A 26,164-nucleotide genomic window follows, 5' to 3' on the forward strand; every position below is an offset into this window, starting at 1 on the left:
ATATAGCAAGTTACTTTTTTATTTTATCAAGAAACAAGAAGCCTTTAAAATTATTCTTGGGAGAAAATCCATATAAATCCAAATATCTGTACTATGAAAATAACCCTACCAATTCTCTTCTGTTCTGTGGCATAAAAATATATTTTTGTTGCCTGTTGGAGAGGAAGTAGGAAAGGGAAACTAGAGCCTGTTTTTCTACTCTGCCATAAATTCAGTGAGAGTTCTATAAAGATTTTCCACAGATGGACACTTGAGTTCTATAGTAGTATACCAAAGTATACATATGGTGCCTTCTGACCCCCATCTTGTGACCTTAGTAAAGAAATTAAGATAAATGTTAAACTGAGTGATGCCAGTGTAAATCTTAATTTCTTGCCATTTGGAATGGTCTTGTTGTCAGTGGAATAAGGCTCTTCCACAGGATCACAAGGAAAGCATTCCAAGGACCGCACATGGGAGACTGTGGTGTGGCCTGGTTTATTTGTGGGGATATAGCAGCTGCCCCCCTGGGTTTCCAGTATGTCGTCTCCCTCTGTGCCACTATGGAAAAAGCCCAACCCTACCCTGAGCAAGACCAAAACAGAAGCCACTGACCAGTTTTTGCTTCATAGTAAAGCTTAGTCCTTTGGCTCCTGCAGGTGTCTCAGTCTCCATCCAAGTAGCTTAGTTTGTTCTTAGCTGCTTGGGTGGTGGAGTCCAGATAACTACGTACAACCACATGGGGTGAGGGGGTTACTGGGTAGGTGAGAGAGCACTTCTCCCTTTTTGGAGCCCATACCATCTGCTGCAGGCCCTAGTAGCTGCTAGACCCACAGTTTTGTGTACACTCACAAATGAACAGGACAAGTACATCACTGATTGAGCTACAGAGAGCTTCTTTGTTCCCCTGGGATTATATTAGATCGGATTTGGGACAGACCAGGTTCCTTTTCAAAAGAACCAGTCAGATTCCCAAACTTTTGCAGGTTTCAGACGGGTTCACACCCCCTTGTTAGACTGACAAGCCTCTTTGGTCCAGCACCTTTCTCTTGTGCCCCATAACAACCCAGCACCAGAGAAGAGAAGGGAAGAATGTTAATCCCCTTGGCAGAGCAATGCTATAGTCCCCTGGAGTGTGAAGCTGCAGCTTCCTGATTGAGCAGGCATATTCCTGCTTCCCAGTTTATTTAGCTCAATGTCTAGTCCCCTTTCCTCTCCCTCTCAATATCTAGCTAAACACCAACAGCAACAATTTCATGTGTAAACTTAATGTCCTAAAAATGAAGCTATGGTATTTTGTCATCAAACTATGACACTGGCTAATGCTTGCTAACCTGGAAAGACATACCTGACTCAAAAAGAGAAAAAAGATTTTTGTAATGTCCTGTAGAATCTGTGCTACTATGAATTGTTATAAGGTTAGACTAAATGCATCTGAATGTAAACTTTAAAAACCTGAAAAATGTTGACAATCAAATTAAAGTCAGCAGATATTTATCTTGATGGTGAGATATTAAATTATTTATTTTGATGGTGAGTCCAATGAAAAATCTTACACTGACTTTGTTCAGCATCCCTCAGTGAAGAGGTTTGGAAAAGAATGATTCCTATAGTTGGTAACCACTGAAAAGGGAACCTGAATATTATAGAAAGGGAACCTGAAAACTGATTATATGAAAAGAATGTAGCAGTGTGGAAGCAGAGGCTTTAAATGAATGCCAGAGGTCAAGAATTTTAGGGGCCTAAATTTCAGAGCAAAAATGAACCTAAGAGGGGTTTCTTTTTGGAGTGATGAAAATATTATAGAGTGGTAATGGTTGCATAACCATATGAATATACTAAAAGACACTGAATTGTATAGTTTAAGGGAATAGAGGTATGTTAGTTATATATGCAATTTTGAAAAAAATTATTCTGACTGTGAGGGAAGTGGTAACTTAGGTATCTGGCATGAAGTAGGAACCCAACCAAAATGAGTAGAGCATCTGTAGGCAGGATGGTAGGGAGCAACAGTGAAATTTGTTACATGTTTGGGGAATAGATAAAATAACTAAGGATAATGAGAGCCAGAATTTTCACCACTGGAGAGCAGAGTTACAGCTTTAGAAAGGAGATAAACTATAATTAACTGGATGTTATTGAATTAGAATTAGAGCATCACTGTGAACTTTGAGGGGGGCTGTTTGTAAGTGTATTTACAAATAAATATGAATATAAGTGCATATATGTTCATGTATGTATACACATATGCATGTATGTGTGTGCATATACTGCCTAACTCTGTCTACTTAGTGGACCTGGAGGACAGTGACATCCTAATGGCTATGAGCATACCTGGTATTCTAAATGCCTTTCTCCACTATAAAGAACCAGAACTTCTTGGGAAAAGGACTCATTCTAGGACTAGGGCAGGGAACATACAAGATGAGCCTGGAACAGCTTATGCCAGAAAGCAAAGAAGTGCTCTGAAAATGACAGGGTTATGTCAAAAGATTATAGGACCCAAATTGAAAGCCTAATCTGTGATGATGTAAGCAACAAAATAAATTACGATAGTAACAGATTGTAACTCATTAAATAAAATAAGGAAGTTTGAGCTTGGGTGGATGCGTGGATGGATGGATGGATGGATGGATGGATGGATGGATGGATGGATGGATGGATGGATGGATAAAAGAAACTACATCACAGAAAGTAATCGATTTAGAAAAACCATGTTTTTGCAAGCACGGTGATAATTAATTCAATCAAGAAATATTAATGGATGCTAAAAATAGTGGGCAAAAGTCTGTTTAAGAGAGATTGAAACTGATACTTGTCCAACAATGTTTATACTATCATTATTCATAAGATCTGATAGGTGGAAACAACCCATATGTGCAACATCAATGAATACATAAACTAAGTGTATTATATACACATGATAGAATATTGTGCAGTCATTAAAAGGAATGAAATATAAAAAGTGATATTTGGATACATGCTATATTATCCTTGAGAACATTATATAAAGATATAAATTAGACATAAAATATTGTGTAATTTCATTTATATGAGATATTTAGAATAGGCAAATTCACAGAGACAAAGTAGAATAGAGGTTACTAGGGGCTAGTAAGCAGGGAAATGGGTAGTTAGTATTTAACAAGTACAGAGTTTTTGAAGGGAGAAGATTAAAAAGTTCTAGAAATGGACAGTGGCAATGGTTGTACATCACTGAGTTTTATAGTAAAAAATGGTTAAAATGGCAAATTTTATAATGTATATTTTATCACAAAAATAGTTTAAAAGTTTGTTGAAGAAGGGGATATTTATATAGTATCAAAGTATCCTCCTACAAAACACTGATTCATTACAAAGAGAAAAGGTGTAATTTTAGAATAGAGAAATCTGACAAACACTGCCATAACCAAGTGATGAAAGTAACACAGCAATACTTTTGTGATATTCCTGCCAAAAATGCATAACCTAAATCAAATCATGAGGTAACATGGGCCCTGGCTGGCATGGTTCAGTGGACAGAGTGCTGGCCTGCAAACCAAAGGGTCACAGGTTCTAATTCCCAGTCAAGACACATGCCTGGGTTGCTGACCAGGTCTCCAGGAAGGGGCACACGAAAGGCGACCACACATTATTTCTCTGCCTCTCTTTCTCCTTCCCTTCCCCTCTGTCTAAAAATAAATAAATAAAATCTTTAAAAAAAAATCCATGAGGTAACATAAGATAATTTCAAATTGAGGAGCATTGTGCAAAACAACTGGCCTGTAGTCTTCAAAAGTGTCAAGGTCATGAAAGTTAACAAAAGACTGAAAAACTCTTCCAGATCAAAAGAAATAAAACAGAGAACTAAATGCAGTGCATAATCCTAAATTGTTGGCTCCTTTAGCTAGAAAGGGCATTCCTGGGACAAATGTGAAATTTTAAATGGGGTCTGTGCATGAGATCATAATAATTAAAATATTAGTTTCCTGATTTCTGTGCTGGTACTGTGGTTATAGAAGAGAGTGTCCTCGTTTATAGGAAATACATGCGATCAGGGGATAATGGCACATCATGTCAATACTTTCCAATGGTTAATGTAAAAAGTATTCTTTGTATTATTCTTTAAACTTTTTTGTAAGTCCAAACTGATTTAAAAATAAAAAAAGAATTTTTATACAAACTGTAAAGAAAAAGAAAAAACTAAATAAAGGTGGTAATTTTGGCCAGGAACTAGATCCCAAGACAAGGACTGTGCTGGAAGGCTAACTGCCAAAGAAATGGGAATCTTTTTCTGTTCAGTAAATTACCAAAACATTCTCTCAAACTGATTTCAAGTGAGTAAATCAAGGATAATATGAGTCAATTATATATAAATTATATACACATATATGGGAAAATCAGGTTCTAGACTGGAGCACTGTTATTTGGGATTTAGAATGTGAAAACAAAGGGAGTGACCAAACTAAATGTAATAATAGTTGCAGAAGTAGGTCATTTTAGTTTGAAAGATTCATGTTGCAATGTCTTCCTGTTTTAGGTGATGCTGAACAGGAACTTGGTCCCCCTCCATCTGTAGATGAGGCAGCAAACACACTCATGACTCGTCTGGGTTTCCTCCTTGGAGAGAAAGTCACAGAAGTTCAGCCAGGTGACCAATACAACATGGAAGTACAGGATGAAAATCAGGTAAACTGCTCTTCACCAACTCTGTGAAACATGGAATGAATCAACCTGTTGTACCAGGAAAGGAAAAATGTCATAGGATGTGTGTGTGTGTGCGGGGGCTAAGAACAGTCCCAGTTGTTGAATACCTTTTGAGGCCTGAAGATATAACTTAATTTCCCACCATCACTGTATTTCTTCAGTCTATGAAACATCTTCAGTTTCATTCTAAGATAAAAAGCCACTTTCAGATTTCAATTCATGTATTGAATGAATAAGAAAGTAAATGAATAAATAAGCCAGCAAGCAAAATAGACATATATGTTTAAGCTTCCTTACAACCCAATGTGTTAACATCCATTTACATTCCAATTTTTGGATATTAAAAAAATAAAAACACTGCCAGAAAGTGATTAAATAATATTTAAATTCAGGCAGTCTGCTTTTATAACCTGTGTCCTTAACAGCTATACTATATTGTTCTAATGTAATATGAAATAATAACACCTGAGCCCTGGCCAGGTGGCTTGGTTGGTTGGAGCATCGTCCCATACACTAAAAGGCTGCAAGTTCAATCCTCGTCAGCACACCTATCTACATTGTGGGTTTAATCCCTGGTCAAGATGAACATGGGAGTCAACTGGTCAGTGTTTCTCCCTCACATTGATGTTTCTTTCTCTCTCAATCTTTATCTCTTCTCCCACCCCTCACCTATGCCCCTTCCTTTCTCTCTCTGAATAAACATATTCTGGAGTGAAAAATTTTTTAAAATGTCCCTGGCTGGTGTGGCTCAGTGGATTCAGCACCAGCCAGCAAACCAAAGGGTCACCAGTTCAGTTCCCAGTCAAGGCACATGCCTGGGTTGTAGGCCAGTTCTCCAGTAGAGGACATGTGAGAGACAACCACACACTGTTATTTCTCTCTCTCTCTTTCTCCCTCCCTTTTCTTCTCCCTAAAAATAAATAAAATTCTTAAATAATATTTTTTTCTTATTTTAGCTAATTATATATATTTTAAATATATTTCATTGATTATGCCATTACAGTTGTTCTGTTTCCCCCCTTCATCCCCCCCTTTAGTTTATGACCACATGTCTCAAGTTCTTCAAATTCTATATTTCCCCTACTATTCTTGCCCTCCCCCTTATCTGTTTCCTACCTACTGTCTATGCTGCTTATTTTCTGTGCCTTCTCCCCCCTTCTCCTCCTCCCACGCCCCTGTCGCTAACCCTCCATGTGATCTCCATTTCTATGGTTCCGCTCCTGATCTAGCTGTCCTCTTAGTTTGCTTTTGTTTTAGGTGTGGTTGTTAATAACTGTGAGTTTGCTGTCCTTTCACTGTTCATCTTTTTTATCTTCTTTTTCATAGATAAGTCCCTTTAACATTTCATATAATAAGGGCTTGGTGATGATGAACTCCTTGAACCTGACCTTATCTGAGAAGCACTTTATCTGTCCTTCCATTCTAAATGAAAGCTTTGCTGGATAGAGCAGTCTTGCTTGTAGGTCTTTGCCTTTCATTACTTGGAATATTTCTTTCCAGCCTTTTCTTGCCTGTAAGGTCTCTTTTGAGAAATCAGCTGACAGTCTGATGGGAACTCCTTTGTAGGTGACTGTCCCCTTAGCTCTTGCTGCTTCTAGGATTCTCTCCTTCATTTTAATCTTGGCTAATGTAATTATGATGTGCCTTGGTGTGTTCCTCCTTGGGTCCAACTTCCTTGGGACTCTCTGAGCTTCCTGGATTTCCTGGAAGTCTATTTCCTTTTCCAGATTAGAGAAGTTCTCCTTTATTATTTGTTCAAATAAGTTTTCCACTTGCTGTTCCTCTTCCCCTTCTGGTACCCCTATAATTCAGATGTTGGAGCATTTAAAGATGTCCCGGAGGTTCCTAAGCCTCTCCTCATTTTTTTTTTTTTGAATTCTTGTTTCTTCATCTTTTCCTGTTTGGTCATTTTTTTCTTCCTTCTGGTCCACTCCCTTGATTTGAGTCCCAGTTTCCTTTCCATTACTATTGGTTTCCTGTGTATTTCATTCATTTCAATTAGTTTAGCCTTCATTTGTTCCTTTAATTTGTGACTAAAATCAACGAGTTCTGTGAGCATCCTGATGACCAATGTTTTGAACTGTGCATCTGAAAGTTTGGCTATTTCTTGGTCGCTTAGAGTTATTGACTCTGGGGCTTTGAGTTCTTCTTGAACAATGTTTTGGTCTGTTCGCACCTGTTACATATGAGGAGCTGAGCCTTAAGTGTTCACCAGGGCGGGGCCACCTAGGTCACTGGGTTGTGATGCTGTATGTGGGGGTGGGGTCAAAGAGGGGCAATAGTGGTCCCCTCTGATGCTTCCCGTCACTGGGGCCTGCGCAGTGTGTCTCACTGCTTGCTTCTTTGCTGGTTTATCTGCCCGTGAATGTGTCACCGTGGTCAGCCTGCCGCCTTACACCGTCACTGGGTCCACCCGTTGCTACCACACACCTGGGATCCGCCCACAGCTGCCTGCACCCCTGGGTCAGGGGATCTTCCCTGCCCGACCCCGCTCCATTGCTGGTTCCGCCTCTCTTATAGTCTGGCTAAAAGGTTCGTTGTTGTTGGATTTCCATATAGTTCAATTTTCTGTGTTTTAGCTGCTTTTTTTGTTACTAACACTTTGTCTTTAAACTTGGTTGCACAAGAAGGCACAGTGTTTCCACCTATGCCTCCATCTTGGCGGAAGTCCAGTAATAATTTTTTTTAATGATATAACACCTGATAGGATTGTTTTGAGGATCAAGTTAAATTATGAATCTGAAAACACTTGTAAGCTGTATGTTCTGAGAATCAAGTTAAATCATGATTGTGAAAAGTCCTTTGTAAACTATAAAATTCCATATAAATAAAAGGTACAAAATAATTTGCAATATAATTAGTATATAAATATATGCAAGAATTATGTGATTTGGGTGAAATTACTTCATAGCTTTCATACTTCCATTTTCACATTTCTTGAAGAAATAATATGTACAATATTTGGTTGATAATGGGTGAAATAATATATTAAAATATCTTGACCTGTAAAGCCTTAAACAAATGTAAAATACTAATTATAAAGATAAGTAATAGCCTACTTAGAATATAGTATACCATAAATCTGTCTTAGAACCACAGAAGAAAGTGACTAAATTGATCATCAGAAGTTCTATTCTTAGTAAGATTACTAACAACTAGACGATCATGTTCATTTGGTAACTTTCTTATGAGCTAAACAGCATGCTGACAAATAGAGATTGCTTATATTTCATGCAAATGGAAAGGGGAAAAAGCTTGGTAGCAATACTTATATCTGACAAAATAGGCTTTAAAACAAAAGCTGTGGTAAGAGACAAAGAAGGATACCATATAATGGTAAAGGGAGCGATCCAACAAGAGGATATAACCCTTGTAAACATTTAAGCATGCAACATAAGGATCACCTAAATATGGAAAGCAAGTCATGATGGACATAAAGAGAGATTGACAGTAATACAGTCATATGAAGGCTTTTAACACCTAATTGATATAAATGAATAGATCTTTCAGACAGGAAATCAACAAGGAAAGTGACCTTAAATGACATGCTAGATTGGATAGATTTAATTGATGTCTTCAGAGCATTACATCCCAAAGCACCAGAATGTACATTCTTTTCAAGTGCACATGGAACATCTTCTAGGCAAAACCATATGTTAGGACACAAAACAAGTCTCAATAAATTTAAAAAGATTGCAATTCTATCAACCATCTTCTCTGACCATAATGATATGAAATTAGAAATCGATCACAAGACAAAAATGAAAAATACACAAATACATGGAAGCTAAATAACATGTTACTAAACAGAGAATGGGTTAACAATGAGCTCAGGGAAGAAACCAAAAGATACCTTAAAACAAATGAAAATGAGAACACAACAACCCAAAATCTATGGAACACAGCAAAATAGTCCTAAGAGAGAAATTCGTATTATTACAGGTCTGTCTCAAGAAACAAGAAAAATCTAACTTTACACTTAAAGGAACTTGGAAAAAAAACAGCAACAAAGCCCAAAGTGAGTAGAAGGAAGGAAATAATAAGGATCAGAGCAGAAATAAATGAAATAAAGTGAAAAAAACAACAGTACAAAGGATCAATGAAGCTAAGAACTGGTTCTTTAAAAAGATAAACAAGATTGACAAACCTTTAATCGGACTCATCAGGAAAAGAGAGAGGACCCCAATAAATGAAATCAGAAATGAAAGAGAAGTAACAACTGACATAAAAGAAATATAAAGAATTGTAAGAAGATATTACAAAAAGCTACATGCCAACAAATTGGACAATCTGAATGAAATGGATAAATTCCTGGAAACATACAATCTTCTAAAACTGAATCAAGAAGAATCAGAAAATATGAATAGACAAATTACAGTTAGTGAGTTTGTAGCAGTAATTAGAAAACTTCCAACAAACAAAAGCCATGGGTTAGATTGCTTCACAGGTGAATTTTTCCAAACATTCAAAGAAGACATAACACCTGTTTTTTTCAAACTATTCCCAAAACTTGAAGAGGATGAAAGGCTCCCAAATTCATTTTACAAGGCCAGCAATATCCTATTTCCAAAACCATATAAAGACACTACAAAGAAAGAAAATTATAGGCCAGTATTCTTAAGGAATGTGGGTGCTAAAACCTTCAACAAAATATTAGCAAACCAGATGCAGCAACAGAATAAAAAGACCATACACTATGATCAAGTGGGATTTATTCCTGGGATGCAATTTTGGTATAATATCTGTATATCAATAAACATGATACACCACATAATCAAAGTAAAGAATAAAAATTACATGATCATATCAAGAGATGCAGAAAAAGCATCTGATAAAATCCAGCACTCACTTGCGATAAAGACTCAGCAAAGTGAGACTAGAGGGAAAATGTCTCAACATAATAAAGGCCATGTATCACAGACCCACAGCCAACATCATAGTCAATGGGCAAAAACCAAGAGCATTTCCCTTAAGTTCAGGACCAAGACAGGGATGTCCTCTTTTACCACTCTTATTCAACATAGTACTGGAAGTCCTAGCCAGAGCAGTCAGACAGGAAGAAATAAAAGGCATCCAGATTGGAAAAGAAGAAGTAAAATTGTCATTATTTGCAGATGACATGATATTGTCATCTTTAGGGTGATTACACCAAAGATTATACCAAAAGATTACTCATATTGATAAGTGAATTCAGTAAAATAACAGGATATAAAATAAATATCCAGAAATCAATAGTATTTTTCTACACCAATAATAAACTGTTAGAAATTGAAAGTAAGAAAACATTCCCATTCACAGTTGCTTCAAGAAAAAATACTCAGGAATAAATTTAACCAAAGATGTAAAAGACCTGTATTTAGAAAATTACAAGACACTGAAGAAGATACAAATAAGTGGAAGCATATCCTGTGTTCATGGATAGGAAAAATTAACATTATTAGAATGTCCATTCTAACCAAAGCAGTCTATATTCAGCACAATTCCTATCAAGATATCAATGCCATATTTTACAGAACTAGAACAAATATTCAAAAAATTCATGTGGAACTACAAAAGAACCTGAAGACCCACCGCAATCTTGAGAAAGAAGAGCAAAATTGGCAGGATCATGCTACCTGGTATCAAACTATATTACAAGGGCATAGTAATCAAACCAGCATGGTACTGGCATAAAAACAGACATAGAAATCAATGAAACAGAACATAGAGCCCAGAAATAATGGTCAATTAATATTTGACAAAGGAGGCAAAACAAAATGGGGTAAAGATAGTCTATTCAATAAATAATGCTAGGAATATTTGGACAGATATGTGCAAAAAGTGAAACTAGACCACCTTCTTGTATCATACACAAGAATAAACTCAAATGAATTAAAGACAAATGTTAGACTTGAAACTATAAAAATTCTAGGACAAAACAAAGGCAATAAAATCTCTGACATTTCTCTTAGCAGTATTTTATTCCGATATATATCTTCAGGGAAGGGAAATGAGAAAAAAATAAACAAATGGGACTACATCAAACTAAAAAGTTTTTACAAAGGAATCTATCAACAATATGAAAAGACAACCCACTGAATGGGAGAACATATTCATTAATATCCAAAATTTATAAAGAACTTATAAAACTCAACACCAAAAAAATGAACAACCCAATTAAAAAGTAGACAAAGGATCTAAACACTTGACCAAAGAGGACATACAGGTGGCCAATAGAAATATGAAAAGATGCTCAATATCACTAATCATCAGAGAAATCCAAATTAAAACCACTCTGAGATACCATCTCACACCTGTCAGAATGGCTATCATCAATATATCAACAAACAAGTGTTGGCGAGGATGTGAAGAAAAGGGAATCATGCACTGTTGGGTGGGAATGCAGATGGGTGCAGCCACTATGGAAAGCAGTATGGAGTTACCTCAAAAAATTAAAAATGGAACTGCCTTATGACCCAGCAATTCCACTTCTGGAAATTTGTCCAAAGAAACCCATAATACTAATTTGAAAGAATATATACACCCCTGTGTTCACTGAAGCATTATTTATAATGGCCAAGATTTGGAAGCAGCCCAAATGTCCATCAGTAGATGAGTGGATAAAAATGCTGTGGTTTATTTACACAGTGGGATACTACTCAGTCAATGAAAAAAAATCTTACTGTTTGCAATAGGGTGGATGGACCTGGAGAGCATTATCCTAATGAAGTAAGCCAGTCAGGGAAAGACAAGTACCATGTGATTTCACTCATGTGGACTCTAATGAACAAAATAAATTAACAAAAAATTGATAGAAACAGACTCATCGCTAGAGGACAGACTGACAGCTGTCAGAGGGGAGGGAGATTCCTGAGCTAGGTGAATAAGATGAAGGAATTAATTAAAAACAACAACAACAAACCCTCATAGACACAGACAACAGTATGGGGATTACCAGAGGGAAGGAGGGATGGGGAAGGTAAAAGAGGGTAAAAGGGGAATAAATGATGATGGAACAAAACTTGAATCGATGTGAACACACAATACATTGTACAGATGATGTATTATAGAATTGTACACCTGAAACCTATAAATTTTATTGACCAATGTCACCCGAATAATTTCATTAAAAAAGAAAAAAAAAGATAGATGGCTTTGTTTAGGAAGACTAGAGAGTAACGATATCCTCAGGACTAGCACTAGTAATGACAGCCACCAGTACAGGTAAATGAGCATTTTGTTTTTCTGCAAGAGACTGAGTGTTGAAAATGATATTCTGTTTACCATTTCTGAGGTGTTAGGATATACCTTATGTATTCCATCATTAGTTTTTACCTTGTGTATTTGTAGAACCTTTAAGAGACCAGATTGGGAGTTTGGGGTCCTCCTGGAGAACACTAAGGACAAGGGGAAAACAACTGAAAGGTTTTGGAAGTGTGGGGCAGCTTCATTAGATGTCCATTTTAGCCTACAGCATGGGAAGTAGATAATATCGTCTTTCTTTGCCTAGAAGAATTGTCTATGTTTCATTAACTAGCCTCCCAAAATAAATATAAGGCCTGTTTTTTAATTTATAGACCATGAATAATTTTCTGCTTCCTAAACAGCTTGATCATTTTGTTTTTAAAGTTTTTAAAGATAACAGTCTGTGATATTTGCTTTATTTTGAAGAAAATAACTTGTAGTAAAAATAATGTGTTGTTTGGGTTTAACCTCCCAATTGGCTATATTATGCACATTATTCAGTTTACTTTCTCAAGAACAGATTGTATGTAAATCTTGTCTAAAAACAGAAATGAGTTGCTACAGAAGTAATAAATTCATACCAAAATGAAACTTTTTCAGTGTGTGATTACTATAGATACATATAACTAGTGGGAAAGACCCTAGTATACAGTCCATTTTATCTACCCACATGTTTCTTAAACAGAGAATGAAGAAGTTAGAAATTGCCATGCCATATTTTAAATAGGGAGGATTCTAATTTAGTAAGTAGTGGGTCAGGGTTCAGTATCTATCAGTTTTGTAGGGGACTGTATTTGTTTTGTCATTCCTTAGGTGATTTTACTGCATGCCCAGTTAAAAATGATTGCTTGGTCAATATTATTTTATAAAAATCTAGAGGATTATAAAGAAATTGAAACTCCTTCCTACCCTGGAGAAAAATTATATAGTATAAAAAAGTAACATAGGTTTGACAGCTTGTTTTAACAACAATCAGTTCCTAATACAATTGATATGATTGAAAAGATTTAACTGGTTGCAGGGTTCTAAGAATGTTACTTGTGCTTGGTTGAGTTGGATGTATCATTTATGACCTGGTTATAGCATTTAAATTAAAATCAAGTCCTGGCTGGGATAGCTCAGTTGGGTGAAGTATCATTCCATAAACTGAAAGGTTGTGGGTTGGACTTCAGCTCAGGGCATGTGCCAGAGTTTGGTCCCTGGTCTGTTACCAAAGGTAGGAGAGGTGACCAAGCGGTTTTCTCTCACATTGATGTTTCTCTCTCCCTTCCCCTCTCTAAAACTTAAGATAAGATAGCATAAAATAAGTTGAAATACATAAAATAAAATAAATCCTGAATTCAATACAGATGAGTACATCTAGAAATCATTTTAGGATGAGTCAAGAAACCTTAATATCCTCATATCTAGTGATCAACACATTTTCCAATCAAATATTCAATGTAAATCTTCAATTTTAATAGAGAATATGAAGAAAGACTAAAGAAGTTGAAAGGCTTTTTATAAATTTAAGAATTAAAGATGTCAAATTTATCATCAGTTCTCCTTCATGTAATTTTGTCATTGATCACATATCTTTTTGAAAAGGATAGAATTTCATTAGTATTTGAAAAATATACTTATATTCTTATATACTTATATTACTGACATAATATCAGTAATTTATTTGAGTAGAAAGAGCTAAAGAAAAGTGTTTGTTTTTAAATTCAGTAACCAGAATGTAATATTACTAGCAATCTTTCTGATTATTCCTTCTTGTATAAAACTTAAAAAGGAGGTAACTTCAGTTGTAAGAATTACTCAGGATACAAAGTGATCTTAGTCTGTAATCAGTTTCTACAGAGAAATTTAGTTTTATATTAATATTGCTTGATCTGTTTTATTAAACTATTAAAATAAGGCATTTTCTCTGCATTCATGTATTGTCTCCGGACAGCCACTTAGTACCAAAAGAAACCCACTTACTGCACTAATAACCTTATTTTTCCTCAGCTGGAGATACTTTTTTTCTGTTCAAAGAAAATTATTAATGAGTCTGAGTTTGAAGCCTTTGGAAGTTTTATTGATTGGAAACAGCAAGATCAACTTGTGCTAATTTAAAATACTTCTTCATTAATTCATGGCAATAATAAAGAATACTTGTCATTGGAAATTTCCTAGGCAGAAAAACTGGCCACAGTCTCTGCTCATTTTAAATTTAAGTTTCACCTAATGGTAGAACACAGAGTCTCTTGTTCTGGAAAACAAATCCAAATAGAATCTAATAATGTAAAAGCTGTGTGTAGATTTGCTTCTTTTTTCTCATCAAAGATTATGTTTTCCCATAGGATATATTTTACTTTAACAGCTGATTCAGTTTATCGTATTTATTTTCATTTCTATTTTTCAGACCTCAACGATCACCCAGCGGATAAGTCCCTGTTCTACCCTTACTAGCAGCACTGCCTCTCCACCAGCCAGTAGCCCCTGCTCCACCCTCCCCCCAGTCAGTTCAAATGCAACAGCCAAGGACTGCAGCTATGGGGCTGTCACGAGTCCAACCTCCACCCTCGAAAGCAGAGACAGTGGCATCATTGGTGAGTTGGTTTCTGTGTTAATCATTTTTTGTCTTTTTTTACAAGCTTATGGTTTTCAAAAAATCTGCTTTTGAGTTGTTGAGATAATATGTATACAGTGTTTCTTTTTAATGATGACAGAGGAAGAAAAAAGGTAAACAAAATGAAAGCGCTCTCTCCCTGATTAACCACTCCTTTAAAAGTATTACCTGGTAAATGAAGGAGTAGATAAAAAACGTTTTTTTTCTCCTTCCTGTAAATTCACATCTGTCTACCAGGAGAAGTGGTTCAGAAAGAGTTCTTCTTACTGGACTAGTAGCATTCACGGAGGCTCTTAGTTCTTACACTTGCTACCTCTCATATACTTACTAATGGGAGTCAGCCAAATGGAGATGAGTGAAATTTTGGGAAATGAAAAATCTTTTTCTAATGAAAAGGGGCAAGGAATACTCTGGGCTTCATTTTTGAGAAACAAGCAAACTACCTAATAATAGGTTTGGTTTACACAAATAGCACAGTAGTGGTACAAAATGACATCAGTGCTCTTCTCACATGAGGAAAACTAGATGTCTTCCTTCTTTATTTTTGCTTTTAAACACCATGACTATAAAGCCCTCCCTTTTATAAAATGTAGTGATTTGAATAATAAAATAGGGTCCATAGCCACTGAATAATTCTTTGTGCCACAAAGTAATTCAGTTTCTCAAGACTTGTCACCACCAATCAAGACTTTGATCATTTTTGTTGGTAGATCTTATATTTTTGAAAAAAGTTTTTTACGTCACTGTATTCATTTTTCAGAAGGGTAGTATAGCATTATGTTTGGTGACAAAAACTTTAGGAACCATCAGGCTATTTATGACTGAAAGACTGAATATATCAAAATGAATTTTTAGTTCCAGTGAGTAGTTTTGACAACATACAAAAATAATCTAACTTAATATGACTTGAACATTTCAGTCAGCTTCAAGAATATCTAGCCCATGGTTCTCAGTATTTTCACCCACAGCACTGCCTTAGTGCAGATTCCTTAAAAAAATAGATTCTGAGACAAAAGGTTATGTACTAACACTTCATTAAGTACAAACCAGGGCAGTACAAACCAAGGAAGGACGAATGAATGAGAGGGGGAAGGAGAACAAATATGAAGAAAGGAATTACAGAGGTGATTATGTGGTTCTGCTGAAAATCTCGAGAGAGACCACATGTTTCTGAACCTCGGAAGGAGAAATAGAAGGGTAGTTCTGCTAGTTCCCTTCTCATATTGGTGTTCTAGCCTTAATAGGCTATAGGACAATAAGGAAGTCCAGGGTCAGAGGAGAGAGGCTATGTACAGCAGTGCACAGGCACTGGTTGACTTGTACCCCTCATCACCACAAAGGACTAGGAGCAGCCAGCAGGGATATTAATAATAGGGGCCCAGCTTTAACCTATGGGAATGATTCGCATCATTCCTAGGACCACTGTAGCCAAACAGTCAACACCCAGGTGAATATATCCAGGGTGGCAACTTCATTACTGTTCAACCCTTTCATCTAATCTAGTAGTACTCTTTTTTGGCATCCAGTCTCATTTGGCAAAATGATGTAATGATATTGTCAGGTCTGTTCTGAGAAGAGAGGTCCAAATCCAGTCCTGCAAGAAGGTGGCCAGTTGCACTCTCTGAAAAATTCTTAAAAGGGTTAATAAAAAAAAAGATTAAGTCCCTGCTGTTCCTACTAGTGTTTATTATTTCCTTCCTTCTCCCATTTCAGGAAAAAGAATATCAAAAAAGATTTCATAACAAAAAATGATGATCTATAAAGGAAGGTCAGTTCATAATGATAAATGGGTCATTTCATTAAGAAGAAATAACATTCCTAAGTGTTTATGTACCTAATAACAGAGCTTCATAATAGGAGATATCCACAAACATAGTCAGAGCTTTCAGCAGTCAGCTCTCAGTAATGGGTAGCACAATAGGAAATCAGTTAGCATGTAGAGTACCTAAACACTTCTATAGTAAATTGTCCTCATTGTTATTTATATATAGACAGTCCACCCAACAAGAAGAGAGAACAGAGAACAGGTTCTTTTCTTTTTAAAGCATATTTTATTGATTATGCTATTACAGTTTTCCCAATTTTTTCTCCCCTTTATTGCCCTCTTCCTGCACTCCCCCACCTTCCCACATTCACCTCCTGCTTAGTTCATGTCCATGGGTTGTACATGTAAGTTCTTTGACTTCCGTTTCCTATACCATTTCTTAACCTCTCCCCTTCTTCTTTATGCCTACCAATTATGCTTCTTATTCCCTGTACCTTTCCCCCCATTCTTCCCTTCTTCCTTCCCTTCCTCACTGAAAACCCTCCATGTCTGTTTCTCCATTTCTCTGGTTCTGTTCCTGTTTTGTTTCCTTAGGTTTTTTTTTTCTTTTTTTAGGCTGTTATTGATAGCTGAGTTTGATGTCATTTTAATGTTCAAAGTTTTTGATCTTCTTCTGTTTCTTAAATAAATCCTTTAACATTTCATATAGTAAGGGCTGGGTGATGACGAACTCCTTTAACTTGACCTTATCCGGGAAGCACTTTATCTGCCCTTCCATTCTACATGATAGCTTTGCTAGATAGAGTAATCTTGCATGTAGGTCCTTGCCTTTCATGACTTCAAATACTTCTTCCCAGCCCCTTTATGCCTGTAAGGTTTCTTTTGAGAAATCAGCTGATAGTCTTATGGGCACTCCTTTGTAGGTAACTGTCTCCTTTTCTCTTGCTGCTTTTAAGATTCTCTCCTTATCTTTAATCTTGGGTGATTTAACTAAGATGTGCCTTGGTGTGTTCCTCCTTGGGTCCAATCTCTTTGGGATTCTCTGGGCTTCCTGGACTTTCTGGAAGTCTGTTTCCTTTGCCAGACTGGAGAAGTCTTCCTTCATTATTTGCTCAAATAAGTTTTCAACTTCTTCTTCCTCTCCTTCTGGCACCCCTGAGATTCTGATGTTAGAGCACTTAAAGTTGTCCCAGCAGTTGCTAAGCCTCTCCTCATTTTTTCAAATTCTTGTTTCTTCGTTCTGTTGTGGTAGGGTGCTTTATTTCTTCCTTTGGTTCCAAATCGTTGATTTGAGTTGTGGTTTCCTTCCCTTTGCTGTTGGTTCCCTGTATATTTTGCTTTTTCTCACTTTGGGTAGCCTTCCTGTCTTCCTTCATTTTGCAGCTGAGTTCAGTCAGTTTGGTGAGCATCCTGATTACCAGTGTTTTGAACTGTGCATGTGATAGGTTGTCTATTTCCCCATTGCTTAGTTCTTTTTCTGGAGCTTTGATCTGTTTTTCCACTTGAGCGTATTTCTTTGTCTGGGCACACCTGTTGTGTTGTAAGGGGGTGGAGCCTTAGGTATTGCAGGGCAGGGCAACCCACTTCACTGCATTGTGGCACTATCTGTGGGGGAGGGGTCAGAGAAGGAAAAATGGCATTTGTTCACTTGCTCAGCTCTCAACCCACTTTCAGTTACTTCCCTTGCTTCCCACAAGCAAATTGGGCTCTTTCGGGTGCTGATTCCCTGGTGGGTGGGTTTGGGTATGTTCTAGAACTCTGTAGCCCCCTCCAGTGGGCCCTTCTGTGACACTAGGAGTTCCTTCTGCCACTGCAACCCCCATAGATTTTTACAGCCAGAGGTTTTGAGACTTTAGTTTCCTGGGCTGGAACCCTGGATTGCGAGGTCTTTCTCACTCCCAGTTTTTCCTCCCAACTTATCTGCATAAGAATGTGGGACTGCCCTGTCAGCCAGCAGCCCCCTTGCCCACCAGGTCCACCGCCTTGCCATGCAACCTCTCTGCTTTTGCTGCCTGTCTTTGCCCCTCCTACTGGTCTGGATGAATGTTTCCTCTTTATAGCTCCTTGGCTGGCAGACTTCCATGCAGTTTGATTTTCTGGCAGTTCTAGTTGTATTTTGTTTTTAAATTAGTTGTTATCCTTCTTTTGGTTGTGGGAGGAAGTGAAGCGTTTCTACCTACGTCTCCATCTTGGCCAAAACTCATGAAATGTCAAAAACAGATTCTTTCTAGGTATACACAGAAGATTCACCAAGATAAAGCATATTCTGATCTTTAAAACAAGTCTCAATAAATTTAAATGTATTGAAACCATAAAAACTGTGTTCTCTGACTACAGTGTGATAAAACTAGAAACAAATAATGGAAAAAATATCAGACAGTTTCATAAATACTTGGAAATTAGGCACATTTCTAAATAACAGCAAAAAATCACAGCTGAAATTAGGAAATATTTTAAATTAAATGGTAAAACAAAACATCAAAACTTGTGGAACACAGCTAAAGAAGTGCTTAAAAGGAAATTTATAGCATTATATGCTTGTTTTAGAAAAATTAATGAACTTAATTTCCACCCAAAAATGGAAAAAGAGAAATTTAAACCAAAGTAAACAGAAAGGAAGAAATAGTAAAAAGTAAAAGTCAGTGAAATAGAAAACAGTGGAGAAAAATTAGTGAGACCAAGAGCTGTTTCTTTGAAAAAATCGGTAAGATTGATAAACCTTTAGCCATGTTAATCAGGAAAAAATGAAGATACAAATTACCAATACCAGGAATGAGAGAGGGATATCACTACAGACACCAAAGGCATTAAAAGGATAATAAAAGAACAACTTTTTCATGAAAACTTTATGCCAGTAAATTTGACAATTAAGATATAATGAACAAACTCCCTGAAACTTCAACTGCCAAAGCTCATTTGAGAAGAAAGAGATAATCTGAATGTCTTTTTAGCTATTAAATACAAATTGAGCTTGTTTTGCCTTGACGTGTAAATTCTATCAAACATTTAAGGAAGAAATAATACCATTTCTACACAAACCACTGTAGGAATTTAAAGTGAATGGAAAACTTTATGAGGCCAGCATTACCCTGAGACCAAAGTAGGCAAAGACATTACATATCAAGCAAACTAAGACTGATGATGGCTGTGAGGAACATAGACCTAAAAGTTCTTAATAAAATTCTAACAGTTTGAATCTAGCAATATATATTATAAAAAGGATAGTAGGGATAATATATAAAAAGGATAATCCATGACTAAGTGGAGGTGGGGACCAGTGGCGTTTCATGAATGCAGTGGTGACTGCCCACTCTGATGGAGCTGACAGGGCGATATTGCAGTGGAATTGGTCATCCTGATGTCAGTGAGGACACAGAGACCAGTTGGCAGCACTTAATTCTCAGATGCAAGGAAGACATATTATCATAAAGAGCTGCAGGGCTGGAAGGCAACCAGAATGTCTTCCTTTGTAATTTATCATTTCCCTTGTTACTACGAAGTCCAGAACTCCATTTAAATTTCCAAAGAGAAAACTTCACTAAAGGAATCATGGGAATTACCTCATGAACCTAGGTCTCTTCTTTTAACTATATATGTATTTAAAATTTAAGAAGAGGCCCTGGTCATGTGACTCAGTTGGTTGAAGTGGTGTTCTGTGACCCGAAAGGTTGAAGGTTGTCAGTTTGATTCCCGGTCAGGACACATGCTTGGGTCATGGGTTTGATGTCCAGTAGGGACGCATATGAGAAGTGACCAATCTATGTCTCTATGTCTCTGTCTCTATCTCTCTCTTTCTCTAAAAACAACAACAAAAAAAATGTAAGAAGAGAATATGAACTACCATGTAATAACTTTCCTGGTATGACATTTTATTCTTGTTTTATAATTATTGCTAGGATTTTTATAGTCTAGATTTTAATATATTGAATCCTTCCATTCCTAGGGATGATGGAAATTTTCCTGTTTATAATTCCTGTGTATAATTAGTGGTAAGACTCAATAAAGTTTTAGAAGCCTTTTCAGTTTTTATTTGATTTCATTAAGGGACTAGATAGGATTAGAGCTACAGTTAAGTGTACAAACAAGAAAGCTCTGTGTTGCTTCCTTATTTGGACAAATTCTTTCTCCTCTGTTAGCTTCTACTTAAGGCTGTTTCTTTTTTCTAATTCTTTGCTACACAGAAAGGGCCAGGATTAAATTTAAATGAGAGAAAACATAGGATAAAAAGAGTATAACTATAAAGGTCTTTTTGAGACCTCTGGAGCTCTCCAGTAATTCATGAAAATTATATAAATTCCCTTTTGATGAAATTCTGAAATTTTTCACATTGATAGGCCCTTGTCAGTCTTTTAGCACTGATATATGCATTTGTTTGGTTTATTTAAATAGAGTTGTTAAGGCAAAAATAAGAAAGGTAAGAGATACTTATATTTTGGTTTTAATTATTTAAACTTCATGATGGAAATGGAAAGATCATAAGTAACTTTTTAAAAAACAATGTTACTGATATTCTCATTATCTAGTCTTGAATTTGGATAGTATTAAACAGATTAATCTCCAGGGTTTGTTTATTTTTTTTAATTGGCTTTAACTTTTTTTTTCCTTTTTTCTAGCTACGTTGACAAGCTATTCTGAAAATGTAGAACGCACAAAATACGTTGGGGAAAGCAGTAAAGAATTAGGATCTGGAGGAAACCTAAAACCTTGGCAGTCTCAAAAATCCAGCATGGATTCCTGTTTATACCGAGTCGATGAAAACATGACGGCTTCCACCTATAGTCTGAATAAGATCCCAGAGAGGAATCTGGAAACAGTTTTATCACAATCAGTACAGTCTATTCCTTTGTATCTAATGCCACGACCAAATTCAGTAGCAGGTAAGGTTTTTGTTTTTTTTTAATGACCATTTTACTGACATATATAGAAATGATACTAAATTCTGTTCTAACAGTACTTAAATTTTCCATTGATCTTTGACTAAGCTGTTTTTTTGTGTTGGGGTAATATACACATGTATGTCTTTTTGAACGTGGGGGAAGCCTTATGTTCCTGGAGTGAGAGATTATTTACTTTTCCTAAAATACATAAAAACACACATAAAATGAGAAACAGAGTTCTGGCCAAGATGGAGGCATAGGTAGAAATTCTCTACTTCCTCGCACAACCAAAAGAAGGAATACAACCAAACTGAAAACAATAAACAGCCAGAAGTGCCAGAAAATAAAACTGCATGGAACTCTGGCAGTCAAGGAGTTAAAGAAACATTCACCCAGACCAGTAGGAGGAGCGGATACTGGAGAGGGGCAGCCAAGCAGAGAGGAAGTGTGGCAAGGCAGCAGACCATGAGGGCCAGGTGGGGCTGGCTGAGAGGACTCACAGTGAGGCTGTGGACTATGAGGGGCAAGGCAGGGCTGGATGGGAAACTAAAGACTCTAAGACTTAGCTGTAAACTACTACAGGGGGTGCCACAGTGGGAGAAACTCCCAGTCTCACACAAGTGAGTTCATTGGCAAGTGGGGCTAGAGTGGAGCAAGCATGCAGCATTGTTCCCTCTTGGACCCCTCCCCCACAGATAGTGCCACAATGCAGTGAAGTGGGTTGCCCTGCCCTGCAATACCTAAGGCTCCACCCCCTTACAACACAACAGGTGTGCCCAGACAAAGAAATACGCTCAAGTGGAAAAACAGATCAAAGCTCCAGAAAAAGAACTAAGCAATGGGGAAATAGACAACCTATCACATGCACAGTTCAAAACACTGGTAATCAGGATGCTCACCAAACTGACTGAACTCAGCTGCAAAATGAAGGAAGACAGGAAGGCTACCCAAAGTGAGAAAAAGCAAAATATACAGGGAACCAACAGCAAAGGGAAGGAAACCACAACTCAAATCAACGATTTGGAACCAAAGGAAGAAATAAAGCACCCTACCACAACAGAACGAAGAAACAAGAATTTGAAAAAATGAGGAGAGGCTTAGCAACTGCTGGGACAACTTTAAGTGCTCTAACATCAGAATCTCAGGGGTGCCAGAAGGAGAGGAAGAAGAAGTTGAAAACTTATTTGAGCAAATAATGAAGGAAGACTTCTCCAGTCTGGCAAAGGAAACAGACTTCCAGAAAGTCCAGGAAGCCCAGAGAATCCCAAAGAGATTGGACCCAAGGAGGAACACACCAAGGCACATCTTAGTTAAATCACCCAAGATTAAAGATAAGGAGAGAATCTTAAAAGCAGCAAGAGAAAAGGAGACAGTTACCTACAAAGGAGTGCCCATAAGACTATCAGCTGATTTCTCAAAAGAAACCTTACAGGCATAAAGGGGCTGGAAAGAAGTATTTGAAGTCATGAAAGGCAAGGACCTACATGCAAGATTACTCTATCTAGCAAAGCTATCATGTAGAATGGAAGGGCAGATAAAGTGCTTCCCGGATAAGGTCAAGTTAAAGGAGTTCGTCATCACCCAGCCCTTACTATAGGAAATGTTAAAGGATTTATTTAAGAAACAGAAGAAGATCAAAAACTTTGAACATTAAAATGACATCAAACTCAGCTATCAATAACAGCCTAAAAAAAGAAAAAAAACCTAAGGAAACAAAACAGGAACAGAACCAGAGAAATGGAGAAACAGACATGGAGGGTTTTCAGTGGGGAAGGGAAAGAAGAAGGGAAGAATGGGGGGAAAGGTACAGGGAATAAGAAGCATAATTGGTAGGCATAAAGTAGAAGGGGAGAGGTTATGAAATGGTATAGGAAACGGAAGTCAAAGAACTTACATGTACACCCCATGGACATGAACTAAGGGGAGATAATGCTAGAGGGTTAGAGAGTTCAGGGCAGATGAGGGATAAAGAGGAGGAAAAATGGAAAAACTGTAATAGCATAGTCAATATTATATATTCCTAGTTATTTAAGGCAAAAAAACAAGAACCTATAAATTGTGAAACCTAAAAATCTTTTTTCTTGCATCAGAAGTCTTTGAAGGTTTTCAGTTTGAAGTTTTAAAGTTTTTTTAATCATTGAATTGATGTATATTTCAGTAGAATTTGTATTTTCAGAAATCATCCTCCATAGTTTGAGGGAGTGGCAGCCAGGCAAGGTTCAGCTTCCACATTCGAGAGCTCACTATTTTCACAATACCGTGGTTGTCTTATCATAAAAGAATTACCATGTGTCTACATAACTAAATAATAACTTATAAACACCACTAGCCACTTCAGTCATAAAGGAATGATTCAGAAATTTAAGTGGCTTGAATATGGAGCCATTATTCTTAAGTAGCTGTTTAGACTAAGGATATATTTTATACAGCTAAGTTACTATTTAGTAATTCAGACCAGGAGCTTTTGCAGAATACAAGGGAATTCTGGCATTTTCAGAATGTCTCATCATTTGGACTTTGTCCGTACTACAAATTCAGAGTTACATTTGTCTTTCTTAATTGTCTGATGAATGCCTGGGTAGGTTTATTTCATTGACACAAGGTAATACATTACTTGCTATAGTAATGAGCTCTTATTTACCAAAATGTGATGATTTATGTTATGCAGGTAATAGTGTAATGCTTCTTGCCTTTCCCATTTCCCTTCCATACCTTTTCTAAACCATTACCCTTTGTTCCATCCCCTGAGAGACCATCAGCATCTACTATCAGCTGTGATTACGGGAGAATGGATCATCTGGAAAATCAGTGACAGGGGTGATTTTCTTATTAATTCTTCAAGATTATTTACTTTTCTATAATGATGGAATATTCTCTCTTCTAGGTACTTTTTATGTTGATCCTTAACCATGATGTCATATTAGAATCTTAGAATGCTGTAACTTATGAGAAAGACATAAGATGAAAAACCCAATAAGATTTATACAAACAAAAGTATATATTGTTACAAAGATATTCACAAATGATTATAGCAAATCTATTTATAATAGTCAAAAATGGCAAATATCCCAAATGTCCATCAATAGGTGAATGGATAAAATTATAGTATATCCTTACAGTGAATACAACCCAGCAACAAAAAAGAAATGAGGTATTGATGCTGCAATAGCACATGAATCTCAAGTAGTTATATTTAGTAAAAGAAGCCAGATTTTAAAAATATATATATACTATATGATTTCATTTATATAAATTCCTATAAAATGCAAATATTCTAGGTGATATCTGCATGTGCGGGTATCACTTACCCCTCTTTGTATTACTTGGTGGGAGTTGGGGCTCAGGGAACTGGCAGAAATGTTGAACCCTTTGCTCCTGCTATTTCTCTGAGTGACGAACTGTCTTTCGTCTCTGGCATACCTGTCACATGTCTTTCTGTATCCAGGCCTGTTAACTTAGATGTAGGATGAAATATCCAATCCTTCACAGTTCTTGATAGTGAGTTACCAGTATACCCATACCTACAAAATTAAAAGTAATGGCAGTGCTAGTGTTGTTGAGGATGTAACACAGTTGAAATTGTCATACATTACTGATGGGAATGTATTAATAAATTGGTTACTACCATGTTATAAAACTGCTTGGCAAGGTCTATTAAAGGCATATAAAGCTATATATGCATGTTACCTAAAATCTAGCAGTTTTACTCCTATATAGAATGCCCATCAAAAATAAGTCCTCATGTTCACTGAAGAAAAAATAATAAGGATGTTGGTATCAGTTTTATTCATAATTCCCAACAGGTGAAAATCAACTATCCATCAGCTGTAGACTGGATAAATAAATTGTATCCAGTGAAAAGAATGTAATATTGCTACAGACAACATTATGGAGTATATATACTGTATGAAGTATGTAAGTAAAGTTTAGAAAAACAGACAAATGTATGGCACCTGTATGGTATGGTGTGGTGGTAGAACTAAAGTAGTGGTTACCTTTGGTGGGAATATCAATTAAGGGAGCCTTCTATATTTTGATCTGAATGGTTGGTGCCTGGGTATGTCTTTGTGTACACACAAATTTTTGAGCTATACACATAAGATTTATATACTTCATATATGTAAATCTTACCTCAATTTAAAATATGTGTGAAGAGTTTAATTATCTTTGGCTTTGGTTTAGAAATAGCAGTCTTAGGCAACATAACTATTATCTTTAAATAAGTACCCATTTTTTTTTTAATCCTCACCTGAGAACATTTTTTTCATTGCTTTTAGAGAGGAAGGGGGAGAGAGAGAAATGTCAATGCGAGAAAGAAGCATCTAGTCATTGCTTTCTGTACATGCCCAAACCAGGGATCAGGGACTAAGGATGGATCCTGCAACCTAGGTATGTGCCCTGACCAGGAATCAAACCTGCAAACATTTGGTTCCAGGACAGCCCTTAAACCAAGTGAGCCACACTGGCTAGGGCACAAGACCCCAGCCAGGTAGATCAGTTGGTTAAAGCATCCAGATTCAGGTTCAATGCCTGATCAGGGCACATACAAGAATCAACCAATGAATGAATAAATAAGTGGAACAGCACATCAATGTTTCTTGCGCGTATACGCTTTCTCTCTCTCTCTCCCCTTTTCCTCCTCAGGTCTGTGGTAGCAGCAATCTCTGTGAAATTTTTTATTCAAAGTCAGATATTTTGAGCCATATTTTACATAACTTAAAATTTACCCATTTTGAGTAACTCACCCAATTCAGTAATTTTTAGTATATTTACTGTTATACAACCTTCACCATGAATCTGTTTTAGAACATTTTTATCATCCCAATAAGATTCCTATTTAATGTTCATTTGATTCCTGCCCCTAGCTCCAGGAAAACACTAATCTACTTTCTATCCCTATAGATTTACATTTTTGGACATTTTATTTAAATGGAGTCATACAGTATGTGGTTTCTTGTGTCTGGCATGTTTTTGAGGTTGATCCACATATCAGAAGTTTGTTCCTTTTAATTACAAATAGTATTCCATTTTATAGCT

General features: G+C 36.6%; 1 protein-coding gene across 5 annotated transcripts in view; it reads left to right on the top strand.

Moving 5' to 3' along the window:
• TANC2 (tetratricopeptide repeat, ankyrin repeat and coiled-coil containing 2) overlaps positions 1–26,164 on the top strand; it is a 329,189-nt gene that overhangs the window by 194,432 nt on the left and 108,593 nt on the right. For all 5 annotated transcript variants that reach the window (XM_053655892.1, XM_053655895.1, XM_053655899.1 and 2 more), the window contains 3 exons: positions 4,499–4,647; positions 14,279–14,465; positions 20,864–21,127. In XM_053655892.1, the coding sequence (XP_053511867.1) occupies positions 4,499–4,647; positions 14,279–14,465; positions 20,864–21,127 (600 nt within the window). The remainder of the gene's footprint in view (positions 1–4,498; positions 4,648–14,278; positions 14,466–20,863; positions 21,128–26,164) is intronic.

The sequence above is a fragment of the Artibeus jamaicensis genome, unplaced genomic scaffold (assembly GCF_021234435.1).
Source record: "Artibeus jamaicensis isolate MK-2021 breed Jamaican fruit bat unplaced genomic scaffold, CSHL_Jam_final contig_1998, whole genome shotgun sequence".
NCBI classification, from domain to species: Eukaryota; Metazoa; Chordata; class Mammalia; order Chiroptera; family Phyllostomidae; genus Artibeus; species Artibeus jamaicensis.